The following is a 19,656-nucleotide window of genomic DNA, read 5'->3' as shown; positions in this document are numbered from 1 at the left end:
ATCTACATGCAATTAAAGTGACGACACTAATTAAATGTTCTAAAGCTTATTGGAGAATCTGGCAACCTAAAGAGACCTCATCAAATATTTTCAGTCGGCGCCCTCTGGCGATGCAATAGTACTACGCCACCGTCGCAACATCCCCAATTCTTTTTACGACAATCAATGGCATCACTTGCACAGTCAGCAGCGCTCACCAAATCTGAGAGTATTTTCACACGGTGTTCATTTTTCGATTTCTGACATCCTGCATGGCGATGCCAGGCGATGCCAACAAAACTGTTTTCGTCGGAAATTTGGATCCTCTGGTAAAGGAGGAGATTCTGTACGAGCTTTTTCTGCAGGTAGGTAACCCTCCATCTTCAAACTCGTGCTGCCACATTGCCGGAGAGTCATTTAACCTACGAGTAGGCTAGCTTGGTAATGACATTTATAGTTGTATACAATGAAAAGCTCAATGTTAAGTTTTATGGCGTTTAGGACAGGGGAGACCTGTTCGATTTGTACCAATTTCGTTAGGTGAGGAACTGCTTTTTGGTTGTTACAATTGTGGCCTGTTCTAAAGTGTTGTCATTAGTTTGTGGATGTTACAATGTGTCAACTACGGAGCAACTTTTTGACCGATTTGAAGCAAATGTAATGATTTAAAGTTAGCATGCTTATTTTCCACAGTTCATAGTTCATAACCAGCATCATCAAAAGGCTTTTCATCACCTACCTAATCCAGATTACAACCTCTTTCTTCCAAACAAGATATTCTCTTAGGTTATTAGTATGGTTTTGAATAATAGCCTAGACCAATGCAACTGACATGACACCCTCTCCTCCTTAATTAAGCTGGAGGCAGCATTGGTGTGACGTGTGTAATCTAAATTTGAATGAAGTTATTATGGTGAGCTAACCCCTTTCCCTACTTATTAGGTCTGTGTGGTAAAAACCATGAATATATGGGCTGACTGATTCACCATATTCCTTGCGTCCTCTAGGCTGGTCCGGTGAGGAAGGTGACGATGGTCGTTGAAGGCCGGCGAAGGCCGTTTGGTTTCGTGCTGTACAAGCATGCTGAGGCTGTGCCTTACGCCATCGCCCTCCTCAACGGGATCTCTCTGTACGGGAGGCCCCTCAAACTGAACTTCAGCACAGGTGAGCCACAGCACAGCACAGCACATACCTTCTCTCTTGATCAACTGAGGGACATTAAGGCTGCTGTTTGTCAGAAGTCTAGTTTGATTCACCCTCTGAAATCTACAAATGGTGACATGAACAACTCTGGGTGTAGGTTCAGCCAAAGTCCTTTTAGACAAGTCCCTCCACTCTGCGTCCATATTGCAACGCTTTTTGGGCACTTATCGGGCATCTATTTCGGCAGAAATGCGTGTGCGCACATGATTGGCTCAATGTATTCACAACACACCGCATAATTGGCTTAATGTATTCACATGTCGACGTTTTGCCGCAGAAGGGCTGGGATATGTGAAGACAACTGCCATATTGGCGTTACAAACTAACCCCATGCATTTCTATGGAGGATTTTTAAAGTGCTGTGTCTCTTCATTAGAAAGTCTCTGGTTCAGCATCAGACTGCAACCCTCCTCTGTCCTCCATCATATTGTCCACACAGGAGGGGGCATACCATTGGTTGTCCACACAGGAGGGGGCACACCATTGGTTGTGTATTGCATTTTCATGATGTTGATAAAGCTCTTTTTCAGATGAATTGATACCTTCCTTAAAAAAAGTTGGACTTCTTAAAGACTGTGGGCTGGATACCTGGAAAAAATCTTGAAAGATGTTTTTCAGCGCAGGTGTTTCTGAATGAACTTTTCAGTAAAATGTCTAAGAATACAGCGCTGCACAGCTGGATAAATGTATTTTTGCTGTTGTCCCTCTTCTTTTCTTTCCAGGAAGCTCACAGGACCCCTGGGGTAGCTTTGGATCTCCGGGCTCTGAGGATAGAGGACCTAACATAGTCAGGTGGGATCTGTCTCTTCTGCATGGCCTCATGTCTGCCTAGAACGTCTTTGGCTGTGGTTTAATACAGTGGTTCTCAAACTGGGGCCCGGGGACAACAAGAGAATTTGCTTTAAATTATAAAGTTGTGGTTTATCATTTTTTTTTTAAATGTGTATCTACAGAGATGATGACCCTTTTCTACTTTTCACTAGTAAAACAAGCAAATTGTGTCTATTTGCTCACACCCACATTAACATTAAATTTTAACTTCTCCATCACTTCACTATCACATATCACTTTACTCAGGTGACAGGTCACAAAGAAGCATTCCTACTGCTGCTTAGCTTGGCTCATTTGCCAGATAGCTAGCTGATGAAAGTGGAGAAATGTTTTGAGTCAGTCCAGATCATCAAGTTATGCAAAATCTAAAGTTGTCAAAAGACCAAGTCAGAAAGCAAGGGATAATGAAGCAGGGCACATCTTCAGAGAATACAAATGGCATGCTTAATTGTTACAATTATGAGTGGGTACTCGGAGAGTGTTCTCCCCCACAGGAGGTGCTTGGAACCAAAAGGTTTGAGAACCCCTGCTCTAGTATGCCTTCTATCTGCTATCTGTCATTCTGTCTGCCTGCCTGTGTGTACTCTATAACAGTGGTTTCCTGGTTTGTTATCTGCCTGCTCAAGCAAATGATCAGGCAAAAAATAAACACTAGAGGGCGCATGTTCAACATTTTACCTTGTCATATTGTGTGTGTGTGTGTGTGTGTGTGTGTGACCCTGGCAGGAGAGGAGTGTATCCCCAGGATTCTCCCATCTTTAACTTCAGTGGCTTTACTCCCCATGGCGACTGCAGATCTCAAGACCAGATCACCAGGGGAAATGCAGTAGGCCACTCACTAACAAATAGGAACATTAAATTAAATGGTATGTGTATGTTTTTAAAGTCTGTGCATTTATCATTGTGTGTGTGTGTGTGTGTGTGTTTTCCAGGTCTGTAACTGGACTCCCTGTCAGCTAACCCCTCTCCCACACCAAGTTGCCCCCAACCCCTTCGCTGGACTCTTCAGTTCTACTTCCCCTCTGCCGCCCTGGCGTGGGCCTTTCTGGACGCCACCTCTAACTCCTCTGCCCCCGCCAGCACCCCCTGCACAGGAAAGGGAGGAGGCACCGCCGCCCCCAAAGGAGCGAGAGATGGAAAGAGAGAGAGACAGAGAGAAACCTCCAGTGTCCGTTCAGGAAAGGGAGAGAGACAGAGAGAAACCTCCAGTGTCCGTTCAGGAAAGAGAGAGGGGTAGGGAGAGGCTCCCAGTGCCTCTAAATCCAAAGGCTCAGGAGGTGGAGAGAGAGAAGGAAGTCAAACGGCGCAAACACAAGAGGATGAGAAGTAGGAAACACCGGCATCAGAGCAGACACAATACCAATACATGAGTCTCTCTCTCTCTCTCACACACACACACACACACACACACACAAATATATAGTATACATACTGTGCCACACATATATACATATACTGACACACACACAGACACACACTCATGTATATAGATGACCATGTGCAAAGATAGACAGACACAAACCTGGGATCCTTAGCTCTTTCCATATCATGCCGGGTGTCCTATGCTCAATGTGTAGCCAGTTATGGGCTGCTCTGCGTCATCTGAAAGACTTCCTTTCACACAGTGACTCAGCACTTTATCTAATGTGATGTGTGATGGAGGAGAGAAAGAGCGACATAATAACGTTCTTTTGAGAATATGGTGTCCTTTAAATGTTACCTGACTTTTGTTTTTGTTTGGAATTCATTTCTTTTGAATATGTATATCTAATACGCCCTTCTGGTGAGGGTCAGAAACAATATTTATATTTACAATTATTTGTAAGCAGACTCAAAGACAAGGCCATGAGCAGCTCTAGGGTGCGCCGTTCCCACTCTAGAGGGCCTGATTAATACTACAGTCTGCTTTCTGTGAAACGATTGAATTCAGCCGTTTGTGCTTTAGCCTTTCATTCGTAATCCAGTTTTCAACTGCAGTTGATTTCTGGGTTGATGTTGACCTTTATGATATTGTTCATATGATTAATTTCATATATTTGTACTATTGTACTTTTTGAATGTCAGTTGTTTATCCATTTATATTCAACTTTTGTGTTGTTTACAGCCTAATCTGCACATTGCCTTAAAATAAATGCACATACAGATTAAACTCTTTGTGGTCACCAGTCCAAGTGGATGTCAATGAGGAAACAGTTGTTGAGTGTTCTCATAAGTAAATGTATAAGTATATATACTCTTTTGATCCTGTGAGGGAAATTTGGTCTCTGCATTAAACCCAATCCGTGAATTAGTGAAACACACTCAGCACACAGTGAGGTGAAGCACACACTAATCCCGGTGCAGTGAGCTGTCTGCAACAACAGTGGCACTCGGGGAGCAGTGAGGGGTTCGGTGCCTTGCTCAAGGGCACTTCAGCCGTGCCTACTGGTCTGGGTTCGAACCGGCAACCCTCTGGTTACAAGTCCGAAGTGCTAACCAGTAGGCCACGGCTGCCCCAATGCTGCTAATTTGTAGCTGCTAAATGGTTTAATGCTGTGTTTGGCTATGTATGTGCATTTGATGTGTGATGTTTTGCCTTTCACCCGCCTTCTGCTCCTAAACAGAGTGTATCTGAAACAAGTGTACTTGGCTAAGACTCTTGCGTAACCGTGAAGCCAAGCCAATACCCTTTCTAGTCTTTCTTCTAACAGTGTACATATTTTTAAGTGTTCTTTGGTTATTGGACCAGATAATATTTATATTTATAGAAAAAAATACATTGGAAGTGCATTGTATTTATTTTCGTCAATTGTAGCCCATTTCACCTTGTTCTCAGTATATTTAAGTCACATTTAAAATGTTGATTCAAATGACTATGCAATATGGTTGATAGACTTTTGATAATTCTGTCAGTTAGTGTGACTAATGACAATTTCATTACATCTAATCTATTTTGGAAAGCAGTTGGACTCTGACCACTGATATGGAACTACAGTGTTCTGTAGTAAAGCCTTAAAACTCAGTAAATCATTTATTTTTGACTGTAATTCAATCTTGATTAAAAATGATGAAACTGCAGGGAATTCCCATAAGCACTCAAGGGAAGCCCTCTGTGTTTCTATGGTAACCTTTTTATTTAGAGGCACAAGCAGATTTCCCTGGGTGAGGAGGGTTGAAATGATCATACACATAAGCAGTTACTGTCCAAAATCTACTAGACAGCGTGTACTTTATGAGTGTGAGAGACACACAACAAATGCAAGAGAAACAAAAACAATGCAATAGAAGAGTACTATTCTTCAGCCACCCAATCTGGTTCTGGGTGTGTTACCATTAACATGCATGAGAGATAATCCCTAATAACTGCCTGTTTACTGCTTCATAAACTTTACTGCTGTGTGTGTGTGTGTGTGTGTGTGTGTGTGTGTGTGAGACCAGATAAATAGCACATGTGCAGTGCCCCTCTACCTCTTTCACAGAAATGAGCTCAACACGGGATTCGGTTTGTATTTCATTCAAAAGAATGCCAAGGGAGTAAAGGGACACCACCAATTGAAAGACACACAGGCAGTTATAGCTGAGGTCATTCTGACTGATTAAGAGGCATTTATAACTAATATCATAAATGTGAGATTAAGGCTATATCAGTTTAGATTAAACTCACACCTGCTGTAGTACCTGCCTTTAATAACGTCCTTTAGAGCAGGTGAAACGGGAGTGACTTGAGCACTAGAACATTCAATGAGCAACGGAATGTGTCAAGATCCACAGGACAGACTAGCTTGAGTGTGTTTGTGTGTGTGTGTGTGAAGACCTGGAAGAGGAAAAGAGTACAACCGTGGACTTTCAAAGAAACGAGCAGGGTTTATATATATGTGTGTGGACCTGAAGAAGAGAGAGGAGTGTGTTTGAGGACCCTCAACTAAGAGGAGAGTGTCCGTGATCTTGACAGAAGAGTGTGTGTGTGTGTGTGTGTGTGAGAGAATCATGTCAAAATGGAGGGATCGTTTCTCCTCGCTGGAGGCGCTGCTGTCTGTGGTGGTGGTGCTTCTGCTTGTGGTGTGTGTGGCCCTCGCCGTGGTGACCTGGCTGGCCCTCAGTCCTGAAGGTTAGAACACACACACACACAAATTCACTCACTCTCTTTTCCTTCTGTGAAAAGCTTTTCTCCGTGACTCACCCCTCTCTCGTTCTCTTCCAGTAATACTTCAATGCTTTGTTTATTTTTACATTAATTACCCCGTTTTAAGGCAATTTCTTGCTTAATTTAAGCTTGAATTCTTTTATTTTGTTTGTTTATGATAAGCAATTTGGTACCTATACCATCTATCACCTGCAGAGCAGAGGGTTCTCTTGAGTCTTTAGTCTTACTATAGGCCTGAAAGCTGATGGAGAAGTTGGAAAAGTGCTCATGGGGGTGACCGAGGGATTTATGTCTCACAGCACTCACGGATGGTTCAGTGCAGTCAGAGATGAGCGGGAGTCTAACCATCTCCAAAGGTGTGGATTTTACCCCGGAGCTCCTTGACAGCAGTAGTGCACAGTTCAAAGCTCTGGCTTATGACACCGAAAGGCTGGTAAGGGGGGGGGGGGGGCGGGGGGGTTATGGGTTTTCTTCATGGGAAAGTAGATCGTCAGCTGCAAAGTGCCATTTCTCATTTCTCATTTTTCAGATATCCGAGGCCTACAGTCAAAGCTCCCTCAAAGATCATTACATGGGATGTGACATTCAGAGCTTCAGGTGAGATAAATGAGACTCCTAAATCTTGACTGATCAGATAAGGTATGGATTAAGAGTTACTGATTGATTAGCAATACAACTTGGTGTACATTTCTGTATATCGATCCCCAGGATTGACTGGTGCCTATACAGTAGAAATCAACTGGGAAAGGATGAAGGTAGACTCTCCTCTGTGTTGCCTTCCCTTCTCTTGTGCCCCTCAGGCAGGGCAGTGTGGTGGTGACCTTTGCCCTCTTTCTGCGGGGAATGGTGGGGTCCATAGAGGCCCAGGAGCAGCTGGTGAAGAGCCTGCAGAGTGGGGGGGTTAACCTGGGGGGGCTGGTTGTGGACCCCGACTCTGTGACCATCTCAGGTAGGACAGTGCCCCACCACCACGTCTGTTTCCTCTACTGAGAGATCTACCCAGGCTCCCGTTCTTCTAGTTTTCTGATAGATAGATAGATAGATAGATAGATAGATAGATAGATAGATAAGTATAGTATATATACTCTTTTGATCCCGTGAGGGAAATTTGGTCTCTGCATTTATCCCAATCCGTGAATTAGTGAAACACACTCAGCACACAGTGAACACACAGTGAGGTGAAGCACACACTAATCCCGGCGCAGTGAGCTGCCTGCAACAACAGCGGCGCTCGGGGAGCAGTGAGGGGTGAGGTGCCTTGCTCAAGGGCACTTCAGCCGTGCCTACTGGTCGGGGTTCGAACCGGCAAAGTCCGAACCACTAACCAGTAGGCCACGGCTGCCCCCAATGGGGGATAGATAGATAGATAGATAGAGACTTATTTGACCTTTTAATGTTCAAATCTAAAGTTAAAACATGAAGTTGACTGATATTTAGCAGACACTTTTACCAAAAGCGACACGGACTGCAATGGCGGGATTCGACCTGCTTCGACCGATTGTCAGTCGGTGACATTACTGCTGTTCCACCACGCCTATTTGTATACAAAATCTGTTGCATACAATGCAATGTATAGTGTTTTGGTTGCCATGCAGAGAAACCGGATCTTACTACATCCAGACCAACTTCTACGACTGTAGGGACCAGCACCACACAGTCATCAATCACCCCAAACACCAGCAGCACCGTCACCACCAGCACATCTTTGACCACTAGTCCAGGTATGGTCCTCATATTAAGAGTTCTCATAATAGCAGCTGTACTGTATGTCTTGGTGCATGTCAAAAGTCAGTTAAGATCAATCTTGAATCAGTCCAGAGTCCTCCATTTCTATTGTTCGTCATCATAGTGTACTGTTTCCCTGTAACATTGACGTGTGTGTGTGTGTGTGTGTGTGTGTGTGTGTGTGTGTGTGTGTGTGTGTGTGTGTGTGTGTGTCCAGTTTTCTAAACCTACAATCACCTCTATCATTCTAACCAATGCATCCTATACACAGAGAATCTCTCTTAGTGACATTACTCTCAGTATCTTCTGTTGAATAAGTCTAATCTCTCTCTCTCATTCTCTCTCTCTTTCTCTGAGTTTCCTATTGAATAAGTCTAATCTCTCTCTTTTTCTCTCTCTCTCTCTCTCTCTGAGTGTCCTATTGAATAAGTCTAATCTCTCTCTCTTTCTTTCTCTCTCTCTCTCTCTTTCTTTCTTTCTCTCAAATTCAAATTCAAAGGGGCTTTATTAGCATGACTGTTTGGTACAGTGTTGCCAAAGCTAGTGTTACAAATAACACAGTAGTATCACAAGGAAAAGAAGACAGATACAGCATACAATGTATAAACATCTCTCTCTCTGAGTTTCCTATTGAATAAGTCTAATCTCGCTCGCTCTCTGTGTGTGTGTGTGTGTGTGTGTGTGTGTGTGTGTGTGTGTGTGTGTGTGTGTGTGTGTGTGTGTGTGTGTGTGTGTGTGTGTCTTCAGTTCCATGTCCTGAGGGTGAGCGGATGTGTGGGGATGGTAAGACCTGTGTGGCGCTGCCCCAGTGGTGTGATGGGGTGAAGGACTGTCCTGACGGAGCCGATGAGGACGACAAGCTCTGTGGTGAGCATCCGCGCCTTGCCGAAACACATTTGTAGTCAAGGGCATGGTGCAATAAATCCTTTTAAAAGTATAATGCACAAGAGAGTGCGGTTTCCTCCACTTCAAGACTGACATTTTTAACTCACACCCAAAATACTTTATAAAGTGTTTGAGTGAGCATGCCTATATTGCTGGAGCATCCGCGCCTCCCTCTGGACCCCCCCTGTCCTGTCCGCTCTCTGTCTGCTATGTCTTCCCTCTGCTGGACCCCCCCCTGTCCTGTTCGCTCTCTGTCTGCTATGTCTTCACTCTGTTCAGTCTGTGTTCGCTGGTGATCTCCACACTGTCTGGCTGTTCTGTTTGAATTGTTTTCTGTCCTACTCTCTAGAGACTTTCTGTATTCATGTGATGCTCCCGCTATGTCATATGTTCTTTGTTCTCTGCTCTCTTATGTGGTATATCCTACGTAGACTGGGTTCTCGAGCCTCTCTGTGCTCCGTAGTATTTCTCTGTTCTCTATATGTTCTCCGTGTTCTGTTTTTAGTGTTCTGTCTGTGCTCTTGTGTTGATGTGGAGTTGTTCTCACAGTTACGTTTGCTTGTTTTAGAGGTCTATGTTCTCTCCGAGTTTCTCAAAGTTGGTCATATCACCATAGATGCTTTCTTGTTTCCATAGCGACAGCCTGTGATGGGCAGTTTGTCCTGCAGGGTCCAGCAGGATCGTTCCAGTCAGAGAACTTCCCTCTGCCGTACGAGAACGAGAGAGTGTGTCGCTGGATCATACGGTATAACGGCACACACACACACACACACACACACACACTTATCGCACGAACCCACACACAATTATTGTCACTTATCTCTCCTTGTCTGTCATTACTCATCATAAGAATAGTTGTCGTCATCCATCATCCATGTCCATCGTCCACTTTCCACCCTCCATACTCCTGTCCATCACGAATGCATGTGTCCCTCCATGTGAACGCTTACAGTGCTGCTTCTGTGTCTGCTTGTGTAGGGTGCAGGAGGGACTGTCCATAAAGGTGGACTTCCAGTCATTTCACACTGAGCAGGACACTGATGTTCTGACCCTGTATGAGGGAATCGGACCAAAGAAAATCTTAACATGTGAGTGGAGCCCAAATTATCTTCAAATACATGACATGGGCTAGGAGCAGGCCACACTCGGCCTCTTTTTTGTTTTCAAGAGTGCTGGGCCAAACTTAGAAGTAATCAGAAAAAGATAAAAGGCTGCACATTGCATAGAACAATCGTTTATTGCACAGACGCGTGCATATATTGAGAGGCAGCTGTGGCCCACTGGTTAGCACTCTGGACTTGTAACCGGAGGGTTGCTGGTTCGAGCCCCGACCAGTGGGCCACAGCTGAAGTGCCCTTGAGCAAGGCACCTAACCCCTCACTGCTCCCCGAGCGCCACTGTGGTTGCAGGCAGCTCACTGCGCCGGGATTAGTGTGTGCTTCACCTCACTATGTGCTGTGTTTCACTAATTCACGGATTGGGTTAAATGCAGAGACCAAATTTCCCTCACGGGATCAAAAGAGTATATATACTTATACTATATACTTACTTATATCTTTGATTGCTGCCAATTGATTGTACATGTACATATTCAGGGCTGTTTAGTTGGAAATCTGAACGGAATACACCACTCCTTTCATTCCGATTAAAATCCTAGGGTTAGCAGGATCGGTAGTTTTATTCCGATCAATGTGTGTATATGTGTCATTTTTATTCTGATTCTAATTGGATTAGAAGTGTCCATGTAAACCCACTTAGTGAATGTCCTTGTGTGTCTCAGACTCTCTGTCAGGTTCCAACCCTCCAGGGACCCTGTGGCTGATGTCTGACAAGGCCACTGTGGTCTTCTCCACGGACTACGCCAACACCCTCCCCGGGTTCAACGCCACCTTCAGAGCCCAGGACCTCAGCACTCTCTCCAGTGAGTTCTCATCATGGTGCATCATAGGATTAGAGCACCTCTAGGGACTGAACAGAAGCATAGGAATTATGACATGCCTGAGATGCGTCCAGAGTGGATCTTGCCATGTTTTGCTTTGGCTACTGTGTCTGTATTGCGCCATATCAGGGTGAGACCAGGGCCACATCTAAGCCAAATAAGTTAAGATGGAATAAAAGATTTAATTATTTCATCTTATAAAACCATTTGCATTATATTAATTCATGTTGCAGATTTTTTTTTTGTCCAAGCAACTTGCTGTACTGTACACAGATAGGTGGCGATATGTGTGGTCCCTGAGGTATGGGACCCGTGATCTTTAACTGACATGTGCATGTGTAGTCAAGTGGTCAAGGCCAGTGTGGAGTCCTCTGTCACAATGTCCCCTCTCCTGTGTCTACTCTATGGTGACAATGCTCAGACGAGCAGAAGGTGCATTGCTCTTTCGAGGATGGCATGTGTTTCTGGAGGCAGGAGCCTGAGGATGATGGGGACTGGATCCGGGTCCAAGGGCCCACCTTTCCCCCCTCCACCGGCCCCAGCACGGACCACACCCTGGGGAACGTGTCAGGTGAGGCCAGCTGTCTCTGTTCTTTGTACAGCTGAAAGATGGCTTAAAGAGCGCAGATGTGACAAGCTGGTGATAGGAGGCAAGATATGGAATTGACAATAAAGCAGTCAATTCTTGTGTTTATAGGCTTGTAGACAATGACATTATCTTTATAATAAATGGGGGCAGCCGTGGCCTACTGGTTAGCGCTTCGGACTTGTAACCGGAGGGTTGCCGGTTCGAACCCCGACCAGTAGGCACGGCTGACCCCTCACTGCTCCCCGAACGCCGCTGTTGTTGCAGGCAGCTCACTGCGCCGGGATTAGTGTGTGCTTCACCTCACTGTGTGTTCACTGAGTGCTGAGTGTGTTTCACTAATTCACGGATTAGGATAAAAAAAAAAAGAGACCAAATTTCCCTCGCGGGATCAAGAGTATATATACTTATATACTTATACTAATTCAAATTGCAATGTGTATTATAATGTCTTTCAGACCAATATCTTCTTTAAACTCAAATGTGTGCTTTGCAATGGCTTTTAGGCCCATTTAAAAAGGGGAAGGCCCTGTATAACCCTGTATTGACTTGAATTAAGGTTTCATAAGTCAGAGATAGTGGATGAACTCTCAACTCTTATGTTTTAATGGCAGGCTTCTACGTGGTGACCCCAGCAGGTTTTGGTAACTGGCAGAGGAGCTTCAGACTGCACAGTCTTCCTCTTGCACACTCCAAAGAGCCTCTTTGTCTTAGCTTCTGGTCAGTGCAGAACGTGTGTGTGTGTGTGTGTGTGTGTGTGTGTGTGTGTGTGTGTGTGTGTGTGTGTGTGTGTGTGTGTGTGTGTGTGTGTGTGTGTGTGTGTGTGTGTGTGTGTGTGTGTGTGTGTGTGTGTGTGTGTGTGTGTGTGTGTGTGTGTGTGTGTGTGTGTGTGTGTGTGTGTGTGTGTGTGTGTGTGTGTGTGTGTGTGTGTGTGTGTTTGTGTGGAGGGGATCTATGTATATGTATGGGTATAGGTGCACATATATGCGTTTGCGTATGTGTAGTTTCTATTTATGCATGTCTGTGAGTGTTGTGTTTTTGTGTTTGCATTGATATATGTACAGTATGGGTATGGGTGCACATATATGCGTTTGCGTATGTGTTTATAGTTTCTATTTATGCATGTCTGTGAGTGTTGTATTTGTGTGTTTGCATTGATATATGTTTTTCTATGGGTTTGGTTTTGTTTGTGCATGTGTGTGCCAATTGGTGTGTGTCAAACTTCTTGACGTGTTGATGCTGTATGTCTGCAGGTACCACATGTACGGACAGGAAGTGAGCAGTCTGAGTATTCGGGTGAAGAACGGTTCTACTTCCTATGTGCTCTTCCACAAGGAGGACAATTATGGAGACCACTGGAACTATGGCCAGATCAGCCTCAAAGTCACCTCAAACATCACAGTAAGCAGAGGCCACAGACAGACACAAACAAACAAAGAAACACACACACACACACACACACACACACACACACACATTATCAAATTGTCAAATGAAAACACATTCACCTGCTATGGGTAATATTATACACAGAGTTATAGTTTTTTAACCAGCACATGAATGTGACATTTGATTGGAATCTTCTGTTTGGTTGCCAGGTAGTCTTTGAGGCCCAGAAAAGAACAAGCAGAGGAAATGACATAGCTTTGGATGACATCAACCTGAGCAACGGAGTATGTGAAGGAGGTCCACCTGAGCCCACTCCAGTGCCGACCCCAACTACTCCACCACCAATACCACGTAGGTTAAATCTCTCTCTCTCTCTCCCCCTCTCTCTATCTCTCTCTCACTGTAAGCAACACATCCCACAACATGCCTTACATGCTTTACAGAATCCTTCATGGCTTTGTGACTGTAGCCTGTGTGTGTGTGTGTGTGTGTGTGTGTTTGTGTGTTTTACAGCCGACTGTGGGGGCCCCTTTGACCTGTGGGAGCCCAACTCTACATTCTGTTCTCCGAACTACCCACATGGCTACGGGAACAAGGCCTCCTGTGAGTACTGAAGCCTTCTGTTCCACTATCGCTTCTCCACCTTACCCACGAGGACGTGCTGTTAAAGTATGAGCTAACCAGACGTCTCATATTAGCACTTACTGTAAGCCTCCTGTTATTCAATACTTTGTCAGTCTGGTGTGGTATGCTACCAGGAGATGGATGTAAAGTACAATAAGGTGAGTGGTATTTAGCAGATACAGAGCGACACAGACTCACAACGGCAGGTTCGGGGATCGAACCCAGGCCAAGCGATTGTCAGATGGCAACGCTACCGCTTGTGCTGTTAAACCACGAGCCACACACATGTTACTAGACACTCGCAGTCATGGAAACAGGGCCTTCTGTAAGCTTGCTCACTCTCTCTCACATACACTCATGATTAGTGGGACACACATGACGTGACGCGTTCTCTGTTCTGTCTACCTCAGGTGTTTGGAACCTGCATGCACAAGAAGGACGGAACATCCAGCTGCACTTCCAGGATTTCGCCCTCGAGTCGGGTTATGATATCATGGAGGTCAGAGATGGCCCAGGGCCTACGTCTCTACTGCTGGGTAAGGAGCTCTCTCTCTCTCTCTCTCTCTCTCGTGCGGTTATTTGGGTATTGGTATTTGAATTATCTTTACTCAATCAAGCAACACAACTGCAATTTATTTATATATCACCAATGGTAGATATTACTACACAATTAAATAGCAGGATTTTTTAATGTTTTTAAAAACAGAGATATAGCGTTTTGGAACCAAACTCTTCATTTATATGTGGGTGTAGCAATCTGTGTGTGTATATGTGTGTACCCAGTGTGTGTGTGTGTGTATGTGTGTGTGAGTTGTGTTTATTTTCTATACGTTCTCTTAATTAGCATGTTTTTGAGATGATCTTTCCCTTCTCCCACAGGTGTCTTCACTGGGGAACGTAGTTTCCCGGATGTCTTCTCAACCACCAGTCAGATCACTGTGATGCTGTTCACGGACAGCTCGGGAAATGACAGAGGTTTCTGTGCCAACTTCACCTCTGGCATCCGACTGGGCCAGCCAGGTGAGACAGAAAGCGCTGATCATTTTTACTGACTTGTTTATTCACCAAGGGACCAAATGTCACTTTCACATCGTTCAAAGATGGGATGATTTGAAATCTGCCCAGTCAATTACACTCTTTGTCTGAAAAGTTTTTAGTGAATTTTCTACTGCCTTTATGTAGACTATTTGTGTGTTCAGCAAATATATACACTCTTGTTACTGACATTGAAATCTCAAAGCAATTACCCAATTTAGTAGGCATGACATAATGTACACTGACCGATCAAATGCGAGGATCAGTCTGCCTGGCAGATAATCAGTTTCTGCTCTTGTGTTTTACAGAGCCATGTCCATCTGGTCAATTCCAGTGTGGCTCTGGGGAGTGTGTCTCTAGCAGCAGTGTGTGTAATGGTGTGCGGGACTGTCCTGATGCCTCTGACGAAACCCAGTGTGGTGAGTGTCCGTGTGAGTGTGTGTGTGTGTGTGTGTGTGTGTTGGTATGTTGGTTGCATATGTGCATGTGTTTGTGTTTGTGTTTGTTTATGTACATGTATATGTTTGTTAAGTGGTATGGTATGTCTATCTGTGTGGTGGTTTTACATTTGTGTACGTCTACTGTAGGTCTGTATTTGTTTCTGTATTGATATGTGCTGTGTTGTTCTGTGATCCGTCTAGTTCACCTGCTGCCGGTGAGCTCTGTGAACAGTACAGGTGAGGCCAGACTGCAGGTTCAAGTGAATACCAGCCGTTACACTGCATGTGCTCAGAACTGGACATCAGATCTGTCTCAGTACTTCTGCCGCTACTTGGGCTACAGGTAAGAATGTGTGTGTGTGTGTGTGACTTGAAATGGAATATGATATTGATATCTTTGTGTGAGTGAGAGACATTGTGTGTGTGGCAGGTCAGGAGAAGCCATCTCTGTGTTAGCCAGAGAGGAGGACTCTCCGTTTATCTCTATTTTGCTGAGGCCTGATGGTAGTCCACACCTGGAGTCCAGGTGAGTCAACACAGGATGTGATGTCACTTTGGACAAAAGCGTCTGCTAAGAACTATACACATAATGTATAAACATAAACAATGGTTTACATCTGTCTGCTTAAAGCTGAAGAAGGAATAGATCTCTCAAGGATGCACCTGAAATAGGTTTTTTTCAGACATACACAGGAAAGGTGTTTTATTCCATGTGCTGTAGGTAGGGGACTTCCCACAGCGGCCGTAGAAAACGTACCGTATGTTGTACTTGGAATATGTAAAGGCTCTTGTTTATGGCACATCATGCGCTACCAGAGCAACCTTCATGAGCATTTCACTGGGGTTATCAAACAAGCACTTTGAAAACACTTAGAGGAAAAACAGAAGGATTTATTTCAACACACTTATTTAAAATGTTTGTTATAAACATACAGTTTTATACATATCCATCTATATACCATATATTTATATTTTGTGGTTTTGAAAGACTGTTCATTCAAAAATGGCTATTTACACCAGGCTTTTGAGTTGATTCACAATAGTTTTGCTGATGAAACATAATGGATTTTAATCTGTTTAATCTGTAGGTCAGAATAAACCCTTTGTTTTACTATTGCAGAGATGCATGCCCAGAGAATGTGGTTGTGGCTTTGAGCTGCAATAACCAACGTGAGTACAAGACATTTCTCAGGTCTCCATACACACATCACTCACACAGATTTATTTCCATCCTAATTCTGCCAGCAGTGCAGAACATTTTAAGTTGTGTTGAAGTCTGTTGTCGGAAAAGATCTATAACAAAAAACAAACACTGAAATTGGCCTAAATGATTTCAGCTTGTGGCGTACGTAAGATCTCCAACAAAACCAGATCTGTTCCCTGGGATGATGGAGAGAAGAGAGAGAAAGAGAAAGAACAGATAGAGGAGAGGACGGAAAAGAAGAATAATAGGGTGGTGGGTGGGGAAGATGCTGTGAAGGGGGCGTGGCCTTGGGTGGTGTCGCTGAGCTGGCTGGGTCGTCACGTGTGCGGAGCGTCGCTGATTGACAACGAGTGGCTGCTTACGGCTGCACACTGTGTTTTTGGGTAAGGGTTGTGTGTGTGTGTGTGTGTATGTGTGTATGTGTGTGTGTGTGTGTGTGTGTGTGTGTGTGTGTGTGTGTGTGTGTGTGTGTGTATGTGTGTGTACGTGTCTGTGTGTGTGGGGGGGGGGGGGCGGGGGTACACATTCTTAATCTCTTCTTTGTCTTTCAGCAACCCTGAAGCACTTTTCACTTACCTTGAGCTGGCGCATAGACACTTAATAACCTGTATAAATACAGTTTTTGTTGGCCCATAGACAGACACTTAATAATTCATTTTTTCTGTTGTTTGTTATTTTTCACTTTGATTCAACCATCTGTAACTCTAACAGATGTTTCAGTTTCAGTCCCTTCTGTCTCCTCCTCTCCTCTCCAGTAAGAATGTCCACCTGTCTAACTGGGTTGCTGTGCTGGGTCTCCACTCCCAGTATGGTATGGACAACCAGGACCGACAGAACCTCCAGGTGGACCAGGTCATCATGAATGAACACTACAACCGCCGGACCAAACAGGCTGACATCGCACTCATGCACCTGAAGACACCTGCCAACTTCACAGGTGTTTACCTCTCACACAGTTCACATATTTATTTATAATGAAGTCATTAAACAGCAATACACCTGTAGTTTATTTGCATTTGTTTGTTTAGCAGATGTTTTTTTTTTATCGAAAGTGTCATCAGTGTGCTTTGTTTGGAAATCAAACATAAGTATCTTGCTGTGTCTGTGCTGTTATTTCTCCTGCAGTGAATGTATTTTCAGGGTTGTTCTTGTTTGTACACAGAAAATTGATCTCTGAATCCCATGTGTTCTTTGTGTGTGTGTGTGTCAAATGTTTTTACCTCTCAACCCCTGTGTGTTTGTGTGTGTGTGCGTGCGTGTATTCTTAATATCAAATGTTGTCACCGCTCAACCCTGTGAGTGTGTGTGTGTGTGTGTGTGTTTATAGTTATGGATGTATTCAGTTTATCAAATGTTTCTGAAGTCTCACTGCTGTGCATCCGGTTCTTCTAGATTATGTGCAGCCTGTGTGTCTACCTCACAAGAAGCAGCAGTTTGAGGCTGGCAGGAAGTGTGTCATTGCTGGCTGGGGGCGGCTGGAGGAAGGAGGTGAGCAGACCAGTCACGTGACAGGTCCAGTCAAACCAAATGTATTCATATAACACGTTTATGAACAACCTGGTTGAGGTGATAAATGGTTGGGTTTGTGTGTGTGGGTTTGTGTGTGTGTGTGTGTGTGTGTGTGTGTGTGTGTGTGTGTCTCTGTGTCTGTGTCTGTCTGTGTGTGTGTGTGTGTGTGTGTGTGTGTGTGTCTGCGCATGCATGCTGTACGTCCAACAAAGAGTACAAGAAACAGTGGAACAACAAAAACACCAAAACAAAAGAAATAAAAAATGGACACCGTCTGCGCCTGCAAGACCAGACTGTTAGGTCTGTGATATAAACACATCTCCTCGGTTCTGTCTCAGGTACTGTGGCTGATGTTTTGCAGCAGGCAGTGGTACCACTAGTGGGCTGGGCCCAATGTCAAGAGTTGCTGCCGGAGTACAACCTCACGGCCCAGATGGTGTGTGCTGGGTTCCTTGAAGGAGGCGTGGACACCTGCCAGGTATCACCATTCACCTGCCTCTAAAGCCGTTGGGTTCTGTCAAGTGCCTTGAGCCAATGGTCTTTATTAATGGTGCTGCTGAAATAAATGAAGAACACAGAATATAGAATTCCTAGCTATGATTTAAAGGCCTATTCACAGCAAGAACGATAACGCTAACTATAAATAAATATCATTCTCGTTAATATGAATGACGACACATTAACGATAATGACATGAAGAACGATGTTGTTGGGGATCATTTTTTAGAGCGATTTTCAGAACGATAAAAAGCTAATAGCCAATCAGAACCCATCGAATTTTAACGTCACATTCAAGGAGAGACTTTGTATAGATAGATAGATACTTTATTGATCCCCAGGGGAAATTCAAGTTTATCGTTGTTCAGTGTGAACGCTTTTATCGTTATGGTTATAGTTATCGTTCTTGGTGTTGGCCTTAACTGTTCTTGTGTACAACATAAGTAATGCATAAGTAATCTATTAGAGATTAAGATATTAGATTAATACAGTACTTTTTATTGATCCTGTGCATAGATAATTAATCGTTATTAGTAATAAGATAATTAGTACTTCCTTGAGAAATACATATAGTATTATTATTATTATAAGTAACTAAAGTATGATGACTCTTACTTCTTATTGTGAAGTGGAACTAAATGTATCTACTAAATACACTTACGTTATTGTAACAGCTGTTAGTGTGTGGATATGTGTGCGTTCCTCTCTGAGTGTGTGTTCTCTTTCAGGGTGACTCTGGGGGTCCTCTGATGTGCGAGGAGGACGGCCGGTGGGTGCTGGTGGGGGCCACCTCGTTTGGGGTGGGTTGCGCGCGCCCCAACAGACCTTCAGTCTACACCCGCGTCAGCGAGTTCATTGACTGGGTGGTGGAGACTCGCCGTCAGCACTCCCACTGGGAGGGATGAGGGATGGGTGAACAGACTGAACAAGTAAGATCAAAGACTACACTGGAGGTTAATGAAATAATAAACTATTCACTGTGGTGGTAAAACAAGAGGTGAGACTACTGACTAAACTAACGACTAATAAACTGAATGCTGCACTTGAAGAGCTCATATCAGAACAAACCGAAGAGCAAGAACTACAATCTGAGCACCACAATGGGGAGGATGAAGGTAGGTACCAAGCCTGAAGACTACAGTGTAAACACTAAGGACTAACACACTGCACTGGAAGTGAAGACTACACACTGAGGCAAACAATGCACTAGATAAAATGGAGGTAGAGAATAAAATCTGAAGACTACAGACTCCACAATGCCATGGAAAGACGAGAGATCCAGACTCAGGACTGACAGCCGTAGATTAGCGACTAAAGCATAAGCATGAAAAGGCTGAACAGACAGCAAGTAAAGGCTGAAGACTAAGGAGGAAACACTACAGACTCAACACTGCACTGGAGAGCCTACAGTATGTCACGCAAACTGAAGGCTGTGCTCTTCACATCTGATGATGAACTGCTTATAAAGTTCAACTTAGACGTTGAATATGTAGAATTTAGGATTCCAAGTAAATGCAAAGGGACAGTAATTCAATTATTATTTTGTAACAGGCGAATTGGCAAACAGATCTGTGATCAATGTAAATGTGACATATGTAAATGTGTGTTAAATAAATCCACATAAATCAATGAAAAACGATTTAACACAAGCAATATGTTCTGAACTTGTCATAGCTCTGGGGGGGA

At 44.1% G+C, this 19,656-nt stretch overlaps 2 protein-coding genes across 2 annotated transcripts; both read left to right on the top strand.

Moving 5' to 3' along the window:
* The first annotated feature begins 53 nt into the window (after positions 1 to 53).
* On the top strand, positions 54 to 4,171 carry rbm11 (RNA binding motif protein 11). Its single transcript, XM_042110605.1, has 5 exons — positions 54 to 344; positions 987 to 1,143; positions 1,905 to 1,974; positions 2,740 to 2,839; positions 2,946 to 4,171. The coding sequence occupies exons 1-5, from the start codon at positions 252 to 254 to the stop codon at positions 3,381 to 3,383; spliced, it is 858 nt and encodes a 285-aa protein (XP_041966539.1). The 5' UTR covers positions 54 to 251; the 3' UTR covers positions 3,384 to 4,171.
* A 1,808-nt stretch (positions 4,172 to 5,979) lies between these two features.
* tmprss15 (transmembrane serine protease 15) lies at positions 5,980 to 19,512 on the top strand. Its single transcript, XM_042110507.1, has 25 exons — positions 5,980 to 6,100; positions 6,436 to 6,569; positions 6,666 to 6,733; positions 6,937 to 7,085; positions 7,777 to 7,857; positions 8,609 to 8,728; positions 9,383 to 9,491; positions 9,725 to 9,834; positions 10,527 to 10,667; positions 11,107 to 11,256; positions 11,886 to 11,991; positions 12,525 to 12,672; positions 12,870 to 13,011; positions 13,174 to 13,263; positions 13,695 to 13,820; positions 14,164 to 14,304; positions 14,628 to 14,738; positions 14,961 to 15,102; positions 15,190 to 15,285; positions 15,880 to 15,929; positions 16,097 to 16,346; positions 16,719 to 16,900; positions 17,356 to 17,451; positions 17,811 to 17,950; positions 18,699 to 19,512. The coding sequence occupies exons 1-25, from the start codon at positions 5,980 to 5,982 to the stop codon at positions 18,873 to 18,875; spliced, it is 3,180 nt and encodes a 1,059-aa protein (XP_041966441.1). The 3' UTR covers positions 18,876 to 19,512.
* Positions 19,513 to 19,656: the final 144 nt, after the last annotated feature.

This window comes from Alosa sapidissima, chromosome 11 (assembly GCF_018492685.1).
Source record: "Alosa sapidissima isolate fAloSap1 chromosome 11, fAloSap1.pri, whole genome shotgun sequence".
Classification (NCBI taxonomy): domain Eukaryota; kingdom Metazoa; phylum Chordata; class Actinopteri; order Clupeiformes; family Clupeidae; genus Alosa; species Alosa sapidissima.
This window is presented reverse-complemented; position numbering and strand designations above follow the sequence as displayed.